General features: G+C 43.0%; 2 protein-coding genes across 3 annotated transcripts in view; one reads left to right on the top strand and one right to left on the bottom strand.

Moving 5' to 3' along the window:
* Positions 1 to 3,880, bottom strand: part of TTC7A (tetratricopeptide repeat domain 7A) — a 167,710-nt gene extending 163,830 nt beyond the window's left edge. The window contains exons 1-2 of one of the 2 annotated variants that reach the window (XM_034060407.1): positions 3,644 to 3,880; positions 1,149 to 1,312 (exon numbers count right to left, since the gene is read on the bottom strand). In XM_034060407.1, the coding sequence (XP_033916298.1) occupies positions 1,149 to 1,312; positions 3,644 to 3,800 (321 nt within the window). In that variant the 5' untranslated portion in view covers positions 3,801 to 3,880. The remainder of the gene's footprint in view (positions 1 to 1,148; positions 1,313 to 3,643) is intronic. The other variant, XM_034060406.1, reaches the window with a different exon arrangement.
* A 404-nt stretch (positions 3,881 to 4,284) lies between these two features.
* Positions 4,285 to 8,343, top strand: MCFD2 (multiple coagulation factor deficiency 2, ER cargo receptor complex subunit). The gene is made up of 4 exons (XM_031045085.2): positions 4,285 to 4,364; positions 4,982 to 5,130; positions 5,596 to 5,755; positions 6,908 to 8,343. The coding sequence occupies exons 2-4, from the start codon at positions 4,988 to 4,990 to the stop codon at positions 7,037 to 7,039; spliced, it is 435 nt and encodes a 144-aa protein (XP_030900945.2). The 5' UTR covers positions 4,285 to 4,364; positions 4,982 to 4,987; the 3' UTR covers positions 7,040 to 8,343.
* Positions 8,344 to 20,523: the final 12,180 nt, after the last annotated feature.

Here is a 20,523-nt window from a genome sequence, read left to right as displayed (position 1 = left end):
ATTTGTATAACAAAAAAAAACTATTTCACTAAAATACATCTGTTCAGACCCTTTTTATGCTTCAAAGACTCCATACTCCTTTTGTTTTTCCAATACACGCAGTCAACACATGGTCAACGCTGCATGAGTAGCCCAGTCACCACTAACAAAGAAATAGTAATGGCAACTCAGGCAGCCAAACTTAACAGTAAAACCTGGAAGAATTCAGTCATTCTGTATTGCTGAGGCTAAACTATAAAGCAAGAGCATTGGATGGACTCCTCTTCCTCCCCCCTCTCCTTTTTACTTCTGAAATAAGTTGACTTTCAAGAAGTTAACAAGCAAAGAATCTGCTGCACACTTGCTTCCTGGAAATTAACACAGTGAAAGTACAGCACACACATCCAAACTAACTAGTCTGTAAGTTTCAGGACCCAAAGTAACCCTAAAACAGACTGTTGTAATTCATGATCATTTTAAAACCAGTTATGCAACTGTGCATCCAAGAATACCAACACAGCAGGAGGCAAAGTCTTAAAGCACTCCTGGAGATCCACAACCAAGCTGCACCCAGGCCACAAATAAAAGCATCACTTTGTGTAACTTCTCTGGCATAGACTGAAAGCAGCACAAGGCTGCGGTCCTGAACTCACACCACAACCTGAGGTGCCTGACAGCAGCCTGCTGTATGTTTTACCTCTGATGTGGAGCTGACACAATTCCCTCAAACCAGGAGCAGCAGTAGATCATTGAGCTGTGCTAGCCTGACAGCACTGTTATGCAGCCATGCCCTACCACCCCAGGGAAGTCCTCAATATTTATCCTGCTTCTTTCTAACAAAACAAATAAACTGGATAGGTAACAAAACAAATAAACTGAATACATAACAAAACAAACTGGATACATAATAAACAAATAAACCGATCCATAACAAAACAAATAAACTGGATACATAGTTGCAACAGATAATTTGTTTGCATATGAAAAAAGCAAGCATTCCAGCAGAAGACACTGCAAAGAGGTAGTGAATTACCAATCCATTAGCAATACCTACAATATAGCACTGTACATACAGGGACATGAACAGGCAACACCAACACTTTGTATCAGACTAATAATCATATGAAAGAAGCGTCCAGGTGGCAGGAATTAAAACAGAGTCTGCTTACTCTTAGTTTTCCTCTGCTTAAGATATTGGTCAAATGCTGTTTAGCTTCACTCAGTTTTGGCTCATTCTTCTCTGTCAGTGGAATGGAGTCCTTCAGTTTGCCAAAGTTTTCCTTCAGACATTCTTCCAGCAGAGCCTCTGCAAGCAGCATGTTCCCATAGTCCTCTGAAAGCACATACCAACAGACAAGAAACATTGCTTAGTGTCATACTGCTGATAAATAGCATTATAAAAATGAAACAACACACAAATAGTAACTCAAATGAGGGGTAAAGAAGAACTCGCAGAAAGAAAAAAGTTCCATCACAGAAAACTATAAGACCACTCTCTGCAAACATTTAAGTGCATGCTCCCGATTTATAAACATGCAGGTATGAAACACATGTTTCAGACTACAGATGGATTTCACTGCAGAACAGTAACCACATCAGAAACTTTAAAGATCTTCCTAAAAGTTCACAAGAAGTATAAAAATAGAGAATTTCAACACATTTTACATATCCATGACTAAAGACACACAAAGGTTGATCCAGTGACATAACTAACACACCACGTAAAAGACTCTCTACGTTAAAATCCCTTCCTGTTTACTGTCCCAGTGTGAAAAGAAACTCAGACTCAGGTAGTAGCACTGGATACAGGACGAAGCATCACGCGATGCTGCAATCATATGCTGGAAAAATAAGTTTCATCTGCCAATGCACTTGGAGTTCCTGTATGATGAGTCCAGTTCTGCAGTTCTTTTATGCATAAAAGTAGTACCTCAATCAGCTGACTAGTGAGTCAAGGGCAAGCAAATCTTCATAGATCAAAGAGCCAAGCCCTACATTTCATGTATGCTTCACATTTCAAAGTCTAAAACTGTTGAATGTAGGAGACATGACAGTGTATCTATTTCTATATTTCCAGCCCATAGGATGACTTATCCCCACTTACTATGTATGCTACATTTGGCATAAAGAATCACCTTGGAGGTGCTTTAGACCTCCTTGTTGAGGCATGTTTAGTTGAGTATCAAATTAGAACCACAGCTCTTCCTGCCCAATTGCAGGTCTACGACTAACTTGTACAAAGCACAGGTACCTGAAATGGGAAGTATAAATATCCAAGCCTATTCCTCCTCCAACCTCACATGCAATCATTTCTATACAACTGAAGAGCTTTCAGGTTATAACAACCTTAAGAACTTACATGAGACCATGTGTAATTAAGAAATAAATATACAGCCTCTTAAAGCAAATAGTACTATTAAAAAACCCCACCAAGATACACTGCTGTGTTTCTAGAAACACAAAACTGCTACTAGTCCCTTGATGGAAGAAATGTTCTGTAGGACCAGCAAAACATTCCTCTTTCATAACTAGCATGTTACGATGGCATAGCAGCAATTTAACAAACGATGTTTTTACAGCAATCAGAATGTTGTTATGCACACTAATTACAAGTGACCAACTAATATGAACTCAACTATTATTGCCCCCAAACCGCATGATGATCTCTGCACCTAGGAAGCACTGATGAAACCTGACTAAAGTTCATTTTAGCTGTGCTGTTCTCAACACAGGGTTTGATCTGTGGCACGTATATGCTTGGAAAGCCTCATAAATAATTGTGTTTTAAGCTAACAACATCTCCCCAAGCTTCAATTAATGCTAGAAACACTCCTCTGAAGTGGGTTATTCATAGAAATATGTGCTTCGACTTCAGCTGCAGAGACTCTTGTACCAATAAAGTAGTGAGAATCCGATCCTTTCACAACTACTGTTGACTACACAGAGTTTTATATTTGTATTAGTTAGAAAGTTAGGCTGCCTTACTTCTTACAACCGATTTCGTTTAAAAGGAAGCAAAGTAGTGTGCTGTCACATGTGAAAAAGATGTTTATTTATGAAATCTGTCTTACATGTGAAGGGATGCTCGAATGAGCCCAAGCCTTTAAACAAGTCAGTTTCCTTCGGAAATGGAAGGATATAAGGCAAAGGCACCCAGAGCAGGGTGGGGAAGGCAGGAAGAGGGACTCGGCATCACACACATCGAGATGGTGCAGAGGAACAAACAGGAAGGAGTTCGGTGTGTCGCTTCTCCGCAGCGCAGCCGAGGATGCTCAACCCAAGAGAGCCACCGAGCGCAGCGGCACCGAGAAAACGCTGCCTCCCCTTCCTCCCGTCCGACACCCCCAAGCCCTGCGCTTCCCCTCGCAGCCCTGCGGACTCGGAAGCACTGACATGAGGAAACAACGTTATCTTCCTGAACGCGGCTTCCTGGGCTCCAGCTGCGGGGCCAGAGAGCCTATGGGGTAACACCGGGCACCACCCCGCAACCCGTGCGGGGACCTCCGTGCCCTCTCCGCAACCCTGGGACTCGGGGCAGCCGCAGCTCCCATCCGCACCAGGCTGCCGAGCTCCGGGCAGCAGCAAGGAACCACCGGCCACCCCATACCCGTGGGGCTGCGCTAACAGCGGCCGCTCTGCCCCGCTCCGCCCGCCCCCCGCTTACCGGCGTCCTGCGCACCCCCAGCCGCCTTGCGCGGGGGCCGAGCCGGCGGCAGCAGCTGCTGGGCCAGGTACCGGAGCTGTGCCCACTGCCCCTCTGCCCGGCACCGCTCGATCTCCCCCTCCAGCTTCACGTGTGAATGCAACCCCCTGGCCGCCATCTTAATGCCGGGCTCGCCTTGCCCCGCCCCGCCCGGCGGAGGTGTGTACCGCAGTGTGGGACCGTGGCACCAGGTGCCCGGAGGCTCCTCCACACTCGGGGTGCCCCGGCACCGACACCCGCCACCGGTGCGGGCCCTGCGGGGTCTGAGAAGCGCTGGCCCCGCCGGTGAAGCTCCGTGCGGGAAGGACTTGGGGCTGCTCCCCGGATAAGGCTCTCGGTAGCCGGCTGAACGCCAGGCCCCCCCTCAGTACCGACTTCGAGCCCCGGGATGTGTGGTGAGAGGGGAAGCGAACAGCACAGTGTGGGACTAACGGGCCTCGGCCGCCCCTTGGCAGCGACCGGTGCCCGGCGGTGGGCGGGGCGATCCCCCGGTGGCTCCACGTGGAGCTCCCGGAGCGGTGAGCCCGGCCCCGCCCAGCGGAGAGGCGCAACCAATGGGCGGCCGGGGCGGGAGCGTGCGTGCGTGCGTGCGTGCGCGCGCCGGGTCAGGGGTGACGCCGGGCATGGTGGCCGCGCTCCGCTCCTCAGCACCGACGCGGGGGCACCGGCCCCGTGAGCCACGGTGCGTACCCTGCCGGTGGCACCGGCACCGGAGCGGTGGGCGATGGGGCATGGGGGGGCAGCGAGGCTGGCAGTGCGGCTGTCAGCGCCGCTGTCAGCGGGTGGGCTGGAGGGGGGAGACGGGACAGAGAAGGCAGGCCAGCAATCGCTGCTGTGGTGGCCCCGCTGAAGCGCTTTAACGAGTCGGTTGCCTGGGAAGCGAGCGCTGTAAATACCTGTCTAAATCTGTGTGTTATTTAGTCCGGGCTTAATAGGTCCACTAATTTGATGCAGCCCCTTTGGTGCCGCCAGCGGACTTTGGTGCCATAGCTGTGGGGTTGGCATGGGTGGTTATCTGGAAGCTGTATGAAGACGCAGGCATGGCTAAAGAGTGCACGTTTGCTGCATGGAAAAGAATGTCTCTGAGAATTACAGTGTATTTCTTTGAAACAGGGACACACTGGGATTCTTATTGGAGCTCTTTGGTTTTTCTGCTTGCTATGAAGTGCTTGCAATGAAGAAAGTTCTTCTCTAGTACTCAGTGGGCTTATTTCTAAGCACTCAGTAAATCTGCTGAAAATAGGTTGCATTTTTCACCTGCTTTCTTTTTGGGGGGTTTTAATGTTTTCCTTTCTATAGGAGATCATGATGGCCCAAAGGATTTTTAGGGTACGTTTGCTGTTCTCCATTCTGGCTGCATTCATCATCTCTGCCCTAGCTGAGGAACACGTAGGAGAGAGTCAACATGGAAATATTCGCCTGGATAAGAACTTGGTACAAGATAAAGAGTATGTGTTCTGTGTTCTAAAAACATAAACTTTGCTTCTTAGTGATTTGCTTATCTCGTAAGTCCTGTTACGTGAGTTGGACATAAGCCTAGGGCAGCCTTCTTCCCAGGATCTTGTATGACTAGAATGAAATATGAGACACACCTGTTTGGTAAGTTTGTAGAGGTACCAGACTTGGAAAGGTCTCTCTGGACCCTTCAGCCTGAATCCTCCTTACCTAGATCAACATAATTTAGACAAAAGGCATTAGAAGCTACTACAGCACCTGTAACAACCAACCTTTGTACCCCCTCCATCATAGTATAAAACAGCAGCTTTCGGTTGTCCTGGTTGTCCGTGGTGCTTTTAGAGATATGATGTTTCTTGTGTACGTGGCTGCCTGATCAAAGACTAAATTTGATGTAAACAGAGCATTAAATATTAACCGATGGCTATGTTATGAGGTTTGTTTGGTTTTCTTCTTAGCCACATCATGGAACATTTGGAAGGTGTTATTGAGAAGCCAGAATCTGAGATGTCTCCACAAGAACTGCAGCTTCATTACTTCAAAATGCATGATTATGATGGCAATAATTTGTTAGATGGGTTAGAGCTTGCTACTGCTATATCACATGTCCACAAAGAGGTAGGTGGTTGGCATGTGTATGTGGAAACAGTTCTGACTCTCTATAAGTGGTTTACAGTAGAACAGCTACAGCACATCTTCAGTGCAGTTACAGTTTTGCCTGAAAGTTAGGTTATTTTCCCCCCAATAGTTTTGATTTATGAATGTGCTAGCTTTATTGCAGCTTTTCATGGCACATGGAAGTTTCCCAGAAGTCTCCATTGTCGTTTAAACTTTGGAATGAGGAAGGACTGTAAAGTGAACATGATTTGTCAGAGGGGATACTTCGGTATGCAGGGATGTGGAGAAAGAAAACATAATCCAAAATGGTGTCATGCTCACAAGGGCTTATAGAAGTAGCATGTGATACAATGCTGTTTGAGGTTCTAAGGCTGCTGTTCTCAACTCCAAACTGCTGCTGCTGAGATTACACGAACCATAAGCAACCTCTTGCAAAAAAATAGTATTAGAAGAACCAGACATGGTCAGCCTTTGTTTTAAACATGAATTCTCTTTCCAGCTAGGAACATCTAAGGACAAGGTAGGAAGATACAATCATTAGGAAGACAAGACTAACACACCATCTCGTACTGACTTTTTGGAAGCTGCAGTTGAGGCTGGCATAACTTCCTGTTTGCACCTGTGGCAAAAACCAAGAACAGAATAATGACTTGCTGTTCCATGTGTAAAGGCACATCTTTGTCTTCCCTTTGCTTGCAAGGGATGTTACTAGGAATTTTACTGACTTTTAAGCTAGTGTTGGATTTTTTCACTACTCTGTTACTGTCCAGCTCTGCATTTTGCAAGTTCTGGCACACAGGAAGATGTTTCTGTGCTGTATAAAATCTATAGTGTATATATTGCACCAAGAGACAAAGAATACATCTCTTAGATTATTATCCATCATTATGCTCTCTGCTATTAAGCTTTTAGAACTTTGGTTAAGAATAGTAACTAGATACAGAGTGCTTGTTCTGAGGCACAGAGAACTTGAATTTTATAGGCTTGCACCTGGTAAAAGTTGCTTATCCTGGTATAAACGATTACATAAAACTTGGTGCCAAATTAGACACCAAATGTAGCTTAACAAAGAGTTAGTTGTTGGTAACCTGTCACATGTGCACTAGACAGTAAACACTGCTAAACTGTTCCATGTGGTTTTGGTTTTTGTAGGAAGGTGGTGAGCATACCCAGGCAATGAAAGAAGAGGAGCTGATTAGTCTAATAGATGATGTCTTAAGAGATGATGACAAGAACAACGATGGATACATTGACTATGCAGAATTTGCAAAATCACTGGAATAAGTTTTTGCAGGTGGCTTGTTTCTCCTTCTAACTACATAGAAATGTGAACCAGTATAATGTGATTCATTACTGTCTCATATCAACCTCTGTGCCATGAGAAGGAGAGGTGGACCAGTTCCAGATGAATTTGTTTGAAGTTGTATGTGTTAAGTGACTGGCTAACTCAGAGCAAGAGCCATGTTTGACTTTGAAGCTTCATCTTTGATGCTTTGAATTGAAGCATCAGTACTCACATAGGGTACCACTGGCAAACTCTTAAGTAGCTGTGTATGAATACTAAGGAGATCACGTACAATCTTAAGTTTATATTTTTGTGTCATTGTGTTATATACTTTCTTGCTTACATCTTCCATTTAAACTTGCTAAATGCCCAGTAAGCAAGAGAAGGTTATTGCTTAGCGTTGTATTTCAAGGACAAATGTTTCTACATTCCCACTAATTACAAAGGAAATTTGCACATAAGTACAGGTGCTTGAACCAGCAATTTTAGAGGAAAAGTGAATGTCATTTCTATTTGAGGTCCACATGATACCTATGGTCTTCTAACAGTCTATGAAGAAATCCAGTCTTTCGAAATAACTGTACTTCCTAGCATACTGTTGTATTTCACATATATATATATATATACAAGTGCTTTTCAATTTTTTCTCATCCTTCACAGATTTACTTTTTATATCTTAATTTACTGATTTTTCTTTCCTCTACCTTCCCTGGTGTTTTCTTAAGAAAATGAAAATATTTTTATTACCTTTATGTGTTGTATTAATGCTGTATAGCATTTACTAGAGTAGCTTCTGCTGTCTCATTTTGAAGGTCACAGTAACAGTAAACCAGTTTAATACAAGAGTTTCTGTTCAATTTGGTTTTTACAGTATTAGCCAGCAGGATAATCTAGGTGAGAAAGTAATGCTGCCTTGTTAGGGTTTAAGTTCATATTCCTTGACACTGAAATGATGGTATTAGTTTCAGGAGGTATTTCATAACTAAGAGTTTCAAGGTACTTGAGTGTTTGCGAATTAACATGGTTCTAGGAATGTTTTTGCTGTCTTGAGTCAATATTCAGTAAATCAAGCAGTGTAAAGATATTGGGGAAGTGATGTATTGCTGTGCTATTGGTATTTGGTGACTAAAACATAGCCAAAATCTTAAATTGCATCTAATCGTTATCCATTAATAGAAAATCTAAATGTCAGTGTATTTCTGTATATGTATAAAGAGCTATTTTCTGTACAAAATTATTCTTATACAAGAGAAACACATTTGTAAAAGAAATTATTTCTTCTCTTTAAATGTTTGTGCAATGACTCTTAAGTGTCAGACTTTTTTCTTGTACTAATTATTTTGATGCCTTTTGGGGGCCAAGTTACACAGATTGTAGAAGGTTCATGCACTCTGGACCTAGACACACAAGGCTGGAAGTCCTAGGGAGGAATTTTCTGATCTGTTTTTAAGTCAGTCTCTGTTACTAGCAGTCATCTTAAAAACAAAAGTTCTTTAGGTTAAATTGTGTTTTAAATATCTCTTTTCAGGGTAATTGATCTGGGGAGAATGTTGAATCAGAAGAAAGTACAGAAAATTATTGTGGGTAGGAGGGAAAAGGCTAAGCCTCTCAGCTTTGAGCACTCAAAGCAGGTTGCCTGTAGACCTGCTTGAGTCTTACATGCTTATTGTGTAAGTCTCTGAGGTCTGGATTTATTTGGGATGAGAGAGCAAGACCAAGAAACTGACTTTTATGTGCTTCTGAAAGTCATGGTGTTGTCTTATCAAGCGCAGTCTGTAAACTTAGTCCAGCATCCACCTGTGTGGCGCTTTCACATACATATGCTGTATTTATATATGTATTTACTAACTGGTGTCCTGTGTGGCAAAACATGCACCATAGAAGCTTTATATCAGAAATAATTATGAGAAAGGTAGGTAATCTTTACCAACTGTTTTAAACTTGGTTTAGAGGGTTCAAAAAAACCCTTATGTATAAATAGAATTACTTACCAGGAATGGAGAGCAAAATTGTCACCTTGGATTTCATGATGCATGAAGAAAGATAAGAACAAAATTCCTTCTTTCCTGGAAAGAACAGTCCAAGAAATACCACACAAGCTGAAGCCTTCAGCATCCATCTTTACTCAGCCTCCTAAACCAAATACACATACTTAATTAAGTGCACTTAAAGATAAATGGTTTAACAGCTGTCCAGGGAGCTTTCTCAGTTACTAAGCAGCCCAGTGCAAAATGGCTAAGAGCAATGGTGAGTCAGACTTTTTATTTTTTAATGTAACTAATTGTGTGCTAGTTGCACCCTAAATATACTGGTACACTGGTACAGGTCATATATTATTTTCTATTTCATATATATAATATAGGAAATACATCTTTACAGCTGAAGTACTCATCAATTATAAAGCTGTTTTAGCTTCCACAAAACAGTACTATCTCAGTTTCACAGATAAATGACACAGTAGAAGGCTATATAATTTACTGAAGGTCAATTACATCCCTGGCAGAAACAGAAAACAGGGAGAATGCTGTTCTGTGTGATCTTCACCTCTTCCTAGACTATGATCCCAAGGGAGGGATTAGTTTCCTCCACTAGAGAAGAATACACCTGGCCCTCCATTACTGTGTACTTTGTGCCCAGTTTGAAGGATCCAGATTATCTGCTTTTATCTTGCAAAATATTGCGTAATCTAGCAGCTAAAGAAAATACTTGAACTGGCTCTTGATGCACTCCTAAACTGAGCAGGTTTTTATTAGGTAGTCTAGATTATGGTCTGTATATGAAGGAGAAAACTGATTGCCCAGTGCCTGTCAGGATGCTGTTAATGACAAGAATGACTGCCCAGAACCTCCCAGCAACAGTTTTATCAGCATATCCATGCAGACTTAGCTACCTGTCTTTTGTTATTGCGTTAATCACCTCAAAATGTCTTAGATTCATTAAGGAATGGTTAAACACAAATCCTCATTTTGTCTAAAGTACTTTTTAATACTACAATTCACAAGCAGAACAGGAATGCAGGAAAAATGTCATAATCGGTATAGCCACTAGATAGCGTATTGACACTGCACATTCATTCCCTGTGGTCCCTAACTAACCTGGGAGTACCTAACCTGCCTGATGACAGGCAAGGCTTGCTCCCTTGTCTTCCAACACCGCATTGCCAGTATGATGCCCACATTTTTATTTACACCTGTCATAAAAATTGACCATACCCAAGGACTAATTACTGGTAATTTTCATTGCTTAGGGAATCCAAATTGACTTGAAGTGATCTTAAAGAAACTGCCATTGTAATATTGTGAGTAATAATAATTGTGCAACAAGGCTTTCTACTAGAAGCACCAGGCTTGGCCTGACTTTCTTGATCATCTGTGGTTGACCTATGAGAGGGTCCGCGAGGTATCAGCAGTAGTCTCAAACAATAGGCAAGAGATTTGAGTGGCATAGTCTAGTTTGAGGCATCCTTGCCCATGGCAGGGAGGTTGGAACTAGTTGATCTTAAGGTCCTTTCCAACCCAAACTGTTATATGAATATTAGAGGGGTTTAGGAGGAGCTGAAACCTAACAGGTTTTGCATTAGATGTCAGCAAGAGCTCCTGTCTCTGTTCTTACAAAGCATAGGTCCAATGTGGTCTGATCAGCCATTTTTGCTTAAGGTGAAGCTTATTGCTTTTTTCTTCCTCTCCCCCATTTCTGTCTCACTGCCCATTGTGCCATCAAACAGCTGCATAATGTTCTAAGGTTTTAGTAAAAATGATTGGGCAAGGATCATTGCATACCTTAGTCTGGATTATTTATTATCAGAACGTATTTGCGTTCTAGGCATTTCATCTGCACACATCCACATTGTGTGAGGTCCGTTATGATGGTAGTTATTGACTTACAGATGGGTTCTCTGAAGTTACACTCTTCATCCTATTCTTTATGCTAAATTCTGAACAGCAGCCTAACTCTTAAAGGCTAAGACGTACTGTAATTGTCAGTGCCCTCCTCAACTGAGCAGCACCTACACGTAGGTAGAGGGCAGTGTAACATACAACTCAAAGTCTGCTGCCAGATAAAGACATTTTACAAGGAATCAGTACTGCACTGAATATAGTGTCAACTTCTGCCACTTGATCTGAGTGACTGACAGCACGAGATTCCTAGAAGGCAGATGTAGAGAGAATGGGTAGGGAAGCTCCCATAAGAGGCTATTTAAGTGAAAAACAAATGATGGACAGCTGTTTCTTGAAGAAATGCTAGTGAGAAACTACATACAACCTCTGCCATTATAGAAGAAAGTGAGGAAATTCAGCGGAAGTCGCTAATTCATAGCCATTTAATTGACCATGAGAGTAAGAGAGAGAGAAATCTGTAAAGCAGGGACTAGGTCAGCTGGTTGAAAACACAGCACAATACTCCATAAACTGGGGGAGGATGATGTGAGCAGTTAGCAAAGATAAAATGCACAAAATGAGACCTGAAAAACTGAACAAAAGTAACTTTACAGCTAAGGTGGCAAGAGGGAAACAAAGGGAAGTTTGGACCACTACCCAAGGATCAGGGGGTACCAGCAGCAGAGGACATTAAGGAAGCCAAAGAGCTTAATATCCTTTTTCCCCCCTCCCTTTTTCATCAATCTTTACTAAAAACTTCAACATGAAGCAATTATTATCAGGAAAAAGGAATAACATTTCAGCCTGAAGTCTGCAAAACCTGCTTAGAGAGTAAGCAGTGAAGTTAGATGTTTTCCAGTTGCCAAACTCTGATCAGCTTCACTCTAGGAGTCTTAAAAGAGGATGGAATCATGGCTGCAGATGTCACATAGCTTGAATTTATTCATTTAATTGAATTTTTTACAGCAGTATTTCCTATACCATCCTCATGAACAGGCTAGTGAACTGTGATCTAAATGAAACTGCTGTGGGAAGGGGCAGGAGGTCAAGTCTAGTTGGATATTTGTACCCATGGGGTAATTCCTTCCTGATCTCTCAAAATACACATGTTCTGCAAGGAATTCTGTGGGCCTTGGTCCCATATCAAGTTTTATTTGATGTTCTTTCATTGAAGGCATAGAAGATGGAAGATGGAGTATGATTATTAAAGGAAGGACTGCAGATTTTATAGATGTTAAAAGATCAGAGTTTAAAATGATTTTGATATATTTACAGAAGTCATCTAAAACTGATGGAATGCAATAGTGCAAAATGCCATGTTTACACAGAAATAGTAACCTGGTTTTGCCTAAGTACCAGTCACAATAGAAAAATCCAGGGACTACAGTGGAACAAGCTGAATACAAATGGCAAAGCCCTCACATTGGGATGTCAAAAGGGTCTTAAAGATGACTGAAAGAGTCCATGTGGGCTGATCCCCACTGTTAAAGATTCATCTGGAAGACTGTGTCCTGTTCAGTGCACTGCACTTAAGTCCACTTAAGGCCAGAGATCAGCAAAAGTGGATAAAGGTCCAGAAAACATAAGGGAAGATTGAAAGAAATGCAGTGATTTTGCTGAAGAAGTAACAACTGAGAAGAAGGAAGGTTAATAGTCTTCAACTAAAAAGCTATTGTAAAGAATAAGAAACTAATATGTTTTTGGTGGAAAGATCAGGAAGAATAAAACAGAGAAGCATAAACCAAACCACTTAGGAGATTTAGATTAGACATTGACCAAAACTTCAATATTAACAATAAGACATCATGTCTTGGGGTGATATGATTGTAACTTGATCTTGGGATAGAAAGGTAGAGCTAATGACTTCCCTAGCTCCCCTCCTTGAAAGCCTGTCTCTCAGTGACTATGATTGTCAGTATCTGTGTGGACTTGTATGGTGAGGAGAAGTATCTTACGAGAGGTTCCACAGCTGAGAGCTGAACACAGGAAGCCTGTGCTCAGCTCCAGGTCTTAGAGAAGTCTTCTCCAAGATCACAAACCATCCTCCTCTCTCCCTGCTGTAAGCCTTTCCTCTTCTCATCTTTGTCGACTCTTACTGAGCCAGCTGTATTCCAGTTTTCTCCTAATCCATATAGATGTCAGTTTTACATCTCCTTACCATCATAATCCATTTTCCTGCCTGGAAGCCCCTGAAAACTTGTGGTTCACCTCTGCCTTCCAATCAGAGAGTCCTTCAGTCCCAGAACACAATGGCTTTTTGGACAGTCCTGTTGCACTCAGTCCTGTGCTGCGTGGCAGAGCAGTCTGCAAAGAGCAATGATGTCCTGCTCAGGGTATGTTCATGTCAACAGCATCCAAGTTCTTACTGAGCATGTTTCAAAATGTGATTGTCAGCAGCCAGAAGTGAACACTCTGAACAAAAACAAGGGGAGAAAAAGCATATCTCTGACTCCAAGATAGTGGTTTGCTTAGGATGCAAGTCCTAGCTCCAGAGCACAGGGACACCAAAGCTGCTTCACAGAAAAAGAACAGTAAAAACATTGTTAAGAGTCCATAAAATGACAAAGTGAGTTCCTAGCCCTGTTTTCAGCAAGTAGTCAACTATTTTTACTGAGAGCATAGTGTAAAAGCATCCACACTGAATCAAGACAAAGGTTCATCTAGCCCAAGAGCTTGCTTCAAACGGTGGCCAAGAACAGATGGTGATGCAATAATAAACAGAGAAAGCATGGTGTCATACTTCTCCCATACACACAGACCACAGCAATTTGACTTCAGCAACAGCAAAAACAACTGAAGTCAGGAGCTCAGAAAGATCAAGGCTTAAATGTTAAAGTCTTTCAACATTATTAACTAAAAACAAGGTCTCATAGGACATGGGCAATGTCCCCTGGTCAATGGCACATGCTGGGTAGACTTCACTGTTGACGTTGCTATGCTATAACCCTCCATGCAAGCTAAGTGAATGATGCAGTGAGCAAGCAGTGACTCCAGGAGACCACACTAATGCAATGGTATAGCACAACTATACTGCTTCCAGATGTCACATTCTTAAAGTGAAAGACTGAAAATCGTCTAACGAATCTGTTTGCCTCTGGTTTTGGTCACACTTCAATCTTTAAAAATGACCCAATTATGAGAGAGCCCTAAGCACATATTTTTAAATAAATCCTCTTTGAGAACCTTATACCTCGGAACTTATTTTGTCACAAAACCAGAAATAAGCCACAAAACATATATGCTGAAAACTAATATTAAGTCTCATCATGTGTGGCCCACAGCCATCAGAGACTGACATATTGGCACAAGTCATGACAGGTATGAGTTCTTTTTCTGACCCAGGAAAGAGCACTGGGATGATTAAAATGATATTTGAACTCTGTTCCCTTTGGGAGAGGTCTCCAGGGGCTGTGCAGAAGGGACTGTAAAGGCATGTTGTTAACCTCGGCACAGATTGCATGTGAATCAGGAAACACCCAGCTGAGGATTTTAGACAGCAGAAAATGCAGATAGGAAAAGTCTCAGGGAAGGGATAAGTCTGTTTAGCATATATGCAGGGTTGTATAGAAACCTTACATATGCCACCATAAATCTATGAGCACATTGGCACTGACTAGTTAGATCTCCAAAGATCACATAACCCATATACATACACACACTGAGGCAGGAGCCACTTTCAGTAACCAAATAATTCTGTCACCAGACAGCCTAAAGCTATTCAAAGGCACCATTTCTAGCCAAGACCAACAGATCTGAAATATTTCTTGAATCTCAAGGCAAATGAATTGTCAGGATATGACAAGCCAAAAAGTCCTTAGGAAAACCTCCAAGCAGATGATCTCATTTTGTAGCCATCATCTCTCTTAAACACCTTGACCAGTTTCCTTCAACTCTTCCAAATAAATGTGTCCCAGAATAAGATTAAGCCTGTGAAGTTGTAGGTGCATAGGGCTAATTTTGGCAAAGTGAGGAATAGGAATAAAATCGAGTTTATAATGGAAACTTAAGGACATCTGCAGTTGACTGGATACTGTTCCGTGTGATCTGTATAATGCATGATCTTTCCATTGTAGCAAAAATACAAAGTGCTTTTATTACCACCAAGGGGAAAGACCACTTCCTCCATATGAAGTCCTACCTATGAGACAAAAAGACCTACCAGGTCATGCAAGCATTTTTGCTTCCTGCCACTAAAACGCTCATAAGGTCCAGATTCATTTCCTAAGGTCTGGCTGGAGGATTTGTGCACAGTATTACACTGTGTTGGCAGTGCAGAATGATGGCAATTTCTGACTGCAGATGTGTCTCTACCACAGACCTTATTAAAATTGCAGCATGAATTGACATACCCAGCTAGCTTTAAATTAGGCAGCTAAGGTACTGCTGGCACCATGGCAATGCCATTGCAGAATACAGCACAACTGCAAAACTACAAAAGCAGAGCACAGTAAATGGTCAGATATCTTTTGCAGGCCATCCTGAGCACTGTCTTCCTGGGATAATGACACTAAATGGACCTAAGCTATTTAGTTTAATGGGATAGGTTTGTCAGAGCTCTAAAACATCTGAAGGCCTAGTAGCGTGGGTAGTTAAATGAAAGTATTCTGGGTGATTATAAAGTCTGCCTCTAGATAATTCCTACCCAATAGCTCCTACAATCCACATTGGTGCCCAGTTTGCGAACGCATAACACAGACACAGAGAGTTTTTACTGAGATTTGGAAATGTTCTGAGTTGCACAACGGTGAAGGGCAAACTCCCCTCGGGATCTTACACAAGCCTTCCCTGTTAGAGGTCCTTTCAGGGGCTTGTAAAGCTCACTCTGATTAAAGTGTCTGTAGGGAAAGGGAAAGGGTTATACAGGCTGCAGATCAGAGAGCGCATTTCCACCCAATGTGCAATCAAGCTTGGATACTATTCCCAGAAACAGTGTGTTACTTTAGGTTTGCTAAACCCCATCTCACCCCTGACCTGCATCCATGCCGCTTAGTTCTGGTTGTCAAACGGCCTTCCAACACAACTGTCTCACCTGAGGACAGCTCAGTTCAGTCTGAAAGTGATTCCTGTTGATCTCTCCAGTACTGTTTTGAAATGTGAAGGAAAATGAACCTTGATTCATTGGACCAAATTTAAGTCATCCAAAAGCCACCAAGCTAACTCATCTCTGGGGATGAGCAGCTGGAGCCTGGTGTTCATCTGAAAAACTGCTCCTGAGGATCAGGATATGACAGGGAATGCTGGTGAGAAATACGACTGGACAGCAGTGGAGAAGGCAAAGGGTGAGCAAAGGAGAGCTATAAAGCCACCATACACATCCAAACCTGGAATGTGCTCAAATTTAAGCTGTTAGTGCTATCCTCCCTACTTGTGCTCCCTAGTAGCATAATCTTAGTCTGCTTAAAACAACTTCTGTCAAGAACATGGGTTACGATATGGGACTAAATATGTCAGTGGACCAAGGTACAGCCTCAAAAGACATCAGCCATTATGGAAAAGGTTAAAGCTGTCAAGAATGTCTACCAAGTCGAGAGCCCTGGACGTGGAACCTCATACACTCAACTGTTTATCTGCAGCTCCAGCTTCAGCCTGAGCACCAACCACTGGGGAGCATCTAACTCCAGATGCCTTTCCTGCTCCCTCAAGAAATGAGAAATGTACAGTTTCTGTCCCAAAATTGGTGTGGAAGTGGCTTTTCAGTAACACATGACAATGGAAATGCCATGACTATTCATCTAGGCATGAATACCATGCACTTCAGTTGCTGGTGACACATGGCATGGGAAATTTCAGCTCAAGCAGCTGAAGCCTGGCAAAATTATAAACAGAGACAAGGCCTTCTAATGGAAACTGTTGGACAGCATTAGCTATTGGGCCACTGTCATCTTCACTGCCAGAAAGTGATTTAATCTGTCAGCTATGTGAGCACTAGGAGTGATGAATAGGTCTTTGTATTCATTCACAGCAAATATGCACCCAAGATGACATAGGATGTGTCCAGTTCACTGGATCTCTAGAGAGCCATGAGTCCAGACAGAGGGGCTCCCAGGTTGCTGGCTAGTGTCCTTCCTCCCCAGCTTGACTTGTCCATCGTTACCTACACGACTTAAAAGCCCCATGTCAATAAATTTGCCCAGTTTTTCCCTCAGTTTTAGCCATCCCTGATAGCCACATTTATAATCTAGGTGGCACAGGGGCACAAATGCACCTTGTCCTTGGCTCCCAGCACAAAGTAGTGCAGCCACAGGGATCCTCTGCAGATCCATGCTACTTAGACCTGGGCAAGGCCACAGTAGCAGCTCAGAGCTATGGGGTGACCACACTCCAAGAGGCACTCAGCTGTGCTGGCAGCACAGGGAGCAGAGCAGGGGCACAGGGCTGACCAAGCCAAATGACTCCTTTGCAGAATGACTTCATGCATTATTAGTGAGCGCAATTCTCCGACTCCTTTTGTTGCTGCAGCAGCACAAAAGGACCAGAACAAGGCCAGCAACTAATATCATGTTTTTACCTGCTGTAACTGAAAGCAGAGTATGCTCTATCAAATGTTAAAATAACATTTTAACAGGGAAGCTGTGAATGCTTCATCCCTGGTGGTGTGCAAGGCTAGGTTGGACAGAGCCTTGGGTGCCATGGTTTAGTGTGAGGTGTTCCTGCCCATGGCCGGGGGGTTGGAAATAGATGATCTTAAGGTCCTTTTCAACCCTAACTATTCTATGAGTCTATAAATGGAGCTTTACATAAAGCCAGTTGCAGCTCTTCCAAGCTCTGGTGGACACAGTGGTCCATTCTTCCTTGGCAGCTGTCTGGGCTGGAAACTGGATGGAAAGAGCCACAGTGGGACAAGAGTGAGGTTTACCATTTGGTCAAGGTCATTTATTAGCTTGGCTTTTCTAATCCTTGGGAAGCCAGTGGCAACTAGTTCTAAGCCAAACTCCTTCATTGCCATAGGTAAAATACTCAAAAATTTGAGTGAAATGAGATGATCATAAAGCTTCCAAGGATATTTCCAAATGCCAGCCAAAAATTCTCTGAGAAGTCTCAGTTTAAGCCAGATTACTACATACTACCTCTACAACCCCTGCTCCCAGGACAGGTACAGCTGTTGGACTAGTCTGTGTGGTAACTGGTGTGAAAAACTGGAGTCTATCACTGGCCACACTTCAGCACATTCCATTTCATTCTGGCACCACCCCCAGAGATTATTTCTGCTGTTCAGATGAATAGGGTCTATTTATTTTTAATCTTGTTCTTGTCATCAGTTATTTCTTAGCACTTAATCCCATTGTGGACAAGGTGCTCAGACTTCGTTATGTCAAGCAGACCTTAAACAACATGAATGATGTTTTTCCTCTCCCTTTTCACTTATTGAACTACCCTTAAACATACATACTCTTGACTCTTAAAGGTGAGCTCACACCCTTAAGGAGCGAGGCACAGCAGAGAAGAGATCAGTGTGAGTGACTGGGGATGGTGGTGTAGGAAAGGATGGGGCACAGCTGCCTCCACCAGATCTGTGTTGGGGAATTGACATATTATAGCCACAGCACAAAGACTTGATTCCCTGCTGTGCTGCTGGGATGTCCAGAAGAGCATGATGGGACACTGGGCCACAAACAGATAAAGAGGGGGAATCTTTCCCCATTTTCCTGCAGGCCAGACCTAGGTTTCTGGAGAGCACAATTCCTGCATCCTCAGTGAGCAGCTGGACTGAGGGCCCCATCAATCTCTGCTTTGGCATACCATGAAGGTTTGAATGGCGATGTCCATCACTAGCAGAAAGCAAGCCATGCCCCCATGAGCGGGACTGTCAGGGCTGCGTCCTAACTTTCATCTTATCTTGCCATTGCAAAAGAACTGGTTGAAGTGCTGGAAAGCCATGAACTCTGACTAGGCACTTAAATCCATCTCTGTTCAATGAAATGACAGGAATGGAGTGCTTAGAGCTAAGTGTGTGCTGAAGTGCTTCACTGAAAGGCATAAACCTTAAACCGAAGCAGTTGTTAGAGGATGTAAGATAAGGAAAGAAGGGTACATTCACCTACAGCCATTACTTCTGAAGGCACAAGAAGGGGTCTACTGTGCAATGTGAGTGAAGCCAGCTGCATTTGGGAACCATCTGAAGAGCTGAAGTTAGACTGGGACACTACACAGGGATACCTTTTGCCATTTGAACATGACAGAGACAGACCATGCAGTACCATACCTGTAAAAATGCTTCAGGTGACTCGTAGGTTCATTGAACAACCATCAACCCAGATGATTAGAGAGAAGGTACCATCTTCTCAGTGTGTTCTCTCCTTTTGATTAACGGCTCCCAGAAGCCGTGCATGATTTTCATAAGGCGAGGTAATAAGCTGTCAGTCGTAGGAAGCTGAAGAGTGAACCATAGAGAAAATCAACACGGTCTGAAAACAAGAAACAGTCAAACTGTAAAAACAGATTCCTTCTTTAAAAATGAAATAAGGGAGAGATTTGAACAAGCAAGCTTTGGTTTACAAGTAATCCTGTAGCCATCAACAAAATAGGATGAAAGTATCTATTTGTGTGCTCCCGGAGTGATTTGATAGGAAACATCTGAATTACCTCTTGCTGTGGATTTGCCCCATGTTATCCCTTGCTCTCCAGGCTGCATGACTTCTTCCCTGTAGGCATCAAGTTAGAGAGAATAAGGAGGAGAAAGGGAGGTTGCAGGAGAGTGAAGTGTGAGAAAATCACAGAGGAACAGTATGTAATAGTTCCGTATGACATGTCCCATATATCATATATGTGTTTTGACTCTCAATAAATAGACTTACATATTTACTTACATAAGTGACAGGGAAGACTTAGATGGTCATTTAGGTACTGGGCTTCAGTGGGGTTTATTTTACTCCCTTTGGCGATTTGTGCCAACTGTTACTTCACGCATATGAAACACACAACTTCCAGTCTTTCCTCACTGGTGTGGAGTAAGAGTTTGGCACATGCTGCAAACAGCAAGCAGAAGTTAACTTGCTCTCTCCTATCTTCAATGTCAATACCCGCCAGTAATTGCTTGGAGAATTAAACACGTAGTCGTCTTGCCGTCACCTTAATTCTCCACATTAAGAAAGGATTATATAACAAATTAGCCTGATTTAGTCTGTCTTCCAGGGACTTACCCAGTGGTTTGCTCTTTATTAAATTAGCAAAGGAGCTTTTGGCTTTCAGACATGTTACAAAAGCCTTCCCAAGTTTAGACCACCGGTGCTAGGGATTACTGAAGCGCTCCATGCTCTGGAACCACTTCCTTGGTATTTGTAGAGCCTGAACTCCAGCTGACCCATCCCACAGTGAAAACCTGTGGGTAGGCACATGTAAACTGACCTTCTGACATTCACCTTCCAGCTCAGAAAAACTGATGCCCCAAATCAACGGGGTCATAGAGCCTGAAAACTCTTCCCTGTGCCCTTTCAAATGTAACCCAAAGTTCAGATATGGAGTATGTGCCAATGGAGTCTCTGCTCATTTTCTCTCTGGTTATGGCTTAGTGGGAAGCAGCAGTTGCAAAGCCCAGCTAGATGCCTTTTCACTAGTTGTGCAAGAACATCTCCATTGCCTTCAGTGACAGGGATGTCTGCTGACCA

Source organism: Melopsittacus undulatus, chromosome 3 (assembly GCF_012275295.1).
Source record: "Melopsittacus undulatus isolate bMelUnd1 chromosome 3, bMelUnd1.mat.Z, whole genome shotgun sequence".
Taxonomy (NCBI): Eukaryota; Metazoa; Chordata; class Aves; order Psittaciformes; family Psittaculidae; genus Melopsittacus; species Melopsittacus undulatus.
The sequence above is the reverse complement of the archived record's forward strand: the minus strand, read 5'-3'. Positions and strand labels throughout refer to the sequence as shown.